Here is a 1,745-nt window from a genome sequence, read left to right on the forward strand (position 1 = left end):
CAAATTGGGAGTGGCAAAGTTTGCATTTTACTATAAATGCGCAACTGTAGCATTTCGTTTGTATTTGTGAATTATGTCCATGCATGTATGCATGTTTCCCCCCTTTTCCCAACTTTGTCACTATGAAAAAAGAAGATCCCCATCATATCAAACTGCGGTACATGCATGGAGTACTAAATGTAGATGAAATCAAAAACTAATTGCACAATTTTCTTGTACTTTGCGAGACGAATCTTTTGAGCCTAATTAGTTAATATTTGGACAATAATTTACAAATACAAACGAAATACTACAGTTATATATTTATAACAAAATGTAAATTTTACCACTCTTAATTTGGAAACTAAACTAGGCCTAAACAAGACCTACGAAACGTAGGCGCGCAGCAGCATGTGTCGTGTAAACAGAACGGAACGCGGCTGCAGCTGGGCTCTCTGGATAGCTAGTGGGCTTAAACATCTTCCGGAATACACTAGTATAATAGGAGTCACCTAACCAAGGGCCAGTTTCATTGCATTTAGAAGTACTCAATTTCATGTATATTAACATGAAGAACCCTTTCCTGGTGTTTAATTTGCAAAAAAGTGTGGGAGAAGCTGTCAATTACTTTTGTTTGTCATACTTGGGATCGATTATATATCGCTATGTTACTACCTCTTCGGTACTTATCCTGGCACAGAATATGTGACAGGGTTCCAAGACTCGAGAGGATCAAAACCAGCTGGCCTTGCCCCATACATGTATCTACAACTAAAGAACTGACAAATGACACACATTCATGTGACAAATGATATATTTACGTGACATGGTAGCAACTCCCATCATTTTGTTTGCACCGACGAGCTGAGAACCCTTTCCTTGGCCTTGATAGCCTAAATTTGGGATCACGAAAGCACGTCAAATAAGCTGTTACACATCATAAAAAAAACCTTGTACTAGATGAAAATTGTCACTTACTTCATTCTCCCAGTTTGTGCGCATTGTAATCCACAGGAGCAACGCTAGCTTGCTGATGCTTCCACACACAATGCCAAGCCAAAGACCCTGTATGTGAAGAAACAGAACAAATTCAGACCAGGAGGTTTCAGTAAGACAACCATCTCTTACATGTGCATCACTTGAGTAAGAAAGAGAAAGAAGTTACAACAATTTGTGGGGGCAGAGAAGAAAGGGACTTCAGACATCATACCATTCCATTTAGACGGAACACAAACGCAAGAAACACCCCCATTGGAATGCCAACCAGGTAAAACGCGCCGAGATTAACGCGAGCGCCAATTGTCTGCTTGCCACATCCGGTGATTACCCCTGGAAAGTTACAAAGCACACTTATCAAAGTCCAGAATACTACAATGTACATATCATCAGTTGATGTATGTCTCCAAATTAAGAGATCAACCTATTCGTTTTCAGACAGAACTTTACCTGAAAGAGAACCATTAATGCCATCGACGATGAACGATACCGCAAGAATGGGAATCATTCTTGCAATGTATGCCACTACTTGCTTCTCGCTACTGTATGCATATCCCCAAATGCTACGCAGAAGAATCATGATCGTTGCCAGCACCACGCCTTGCGACAAGGTCATACACACCACAACTCGCGCGGCTAGCATTGCTGCGTGCGGCTGCCCAGCACCGAGTTCGTTGGAAACGCGTGTACTAGACAGGAGGAAACAAGCCAGTTAGCAAAAGAAAAGAAAACTGCAGTACTGAAATAATAGGACGACAAATGTGAACATC

The 1,745-nt window shown here is 41.3% G+C and overlaps 1 protein-coding gene across 1 annotated transcript; it reads right to left on the reverse strand.

The window, feature by feature from the left end:
• Nucleotides 1–313: 313 nt before the first annotated feature.
• On the reverse strand, nt 314–1,660 carry LOC101765695 (protein DETOXIFICATION 16). The gene is made up of 4 exons (XM_004987351.3): nt 1,426–1,660; nt 1,190–1,308; nt 958–1,044; nt 314–872 (listed from the first exon to the last, which is right to left on the reverse strand). Exons 1-4 carry the CDS (start codon nt 1,616–1,618, stop codon nt 822–824), a joined length of 450 nt encoding a protein of 149 aa, XP_004987408.1. The 5' UTR covers nt 1,619–1,660; the 3' UTR covers nt 314–821.
• Nucleotides 1,661–1,745: the final 85 nt, after the last annotated feature.

Source organism: Setaria italica, unplaced genomic scaffold, assembly GCF_000263155.2.
Source record: "Setaria italica strain Yugu1 unplaced genomic scaffold, Setaria_italica_v2.0 scaffold_247, whole genome shotgun sequence".
Lineage (NCBI taxonomy): Eukaryota > Viridiplantae > Streptophyta > Magnoliopsida > Poales > Poaceae > Setaria > Setaria italica.

Excerpts from the sequence above, each read along its gene's own strand:
- LOC101765695 (XM_004987351.3), bottom strand. The coding sequence starts at position 1,618 with ATGCTAGCCGCGCGAGTTGTGGTGTGTATGACCTTGTCGCAAGGCGTG. Across the intron at positions 1,309-1,425 it reads CATTAATGGTTCTCTTTCAG|GGGTAATCACCGGATGTGGC; the intron begins GTAAAGTTCTGT and ends GTAACTTTCCAG. Across the intron at positions 873-957 it reads GCACAAACTGGGAGAATGAA|GCTATCAAGGCCAAGGAAAG; the intron begins GTAAGTGACAAT and ends TCCCAAATTTAG.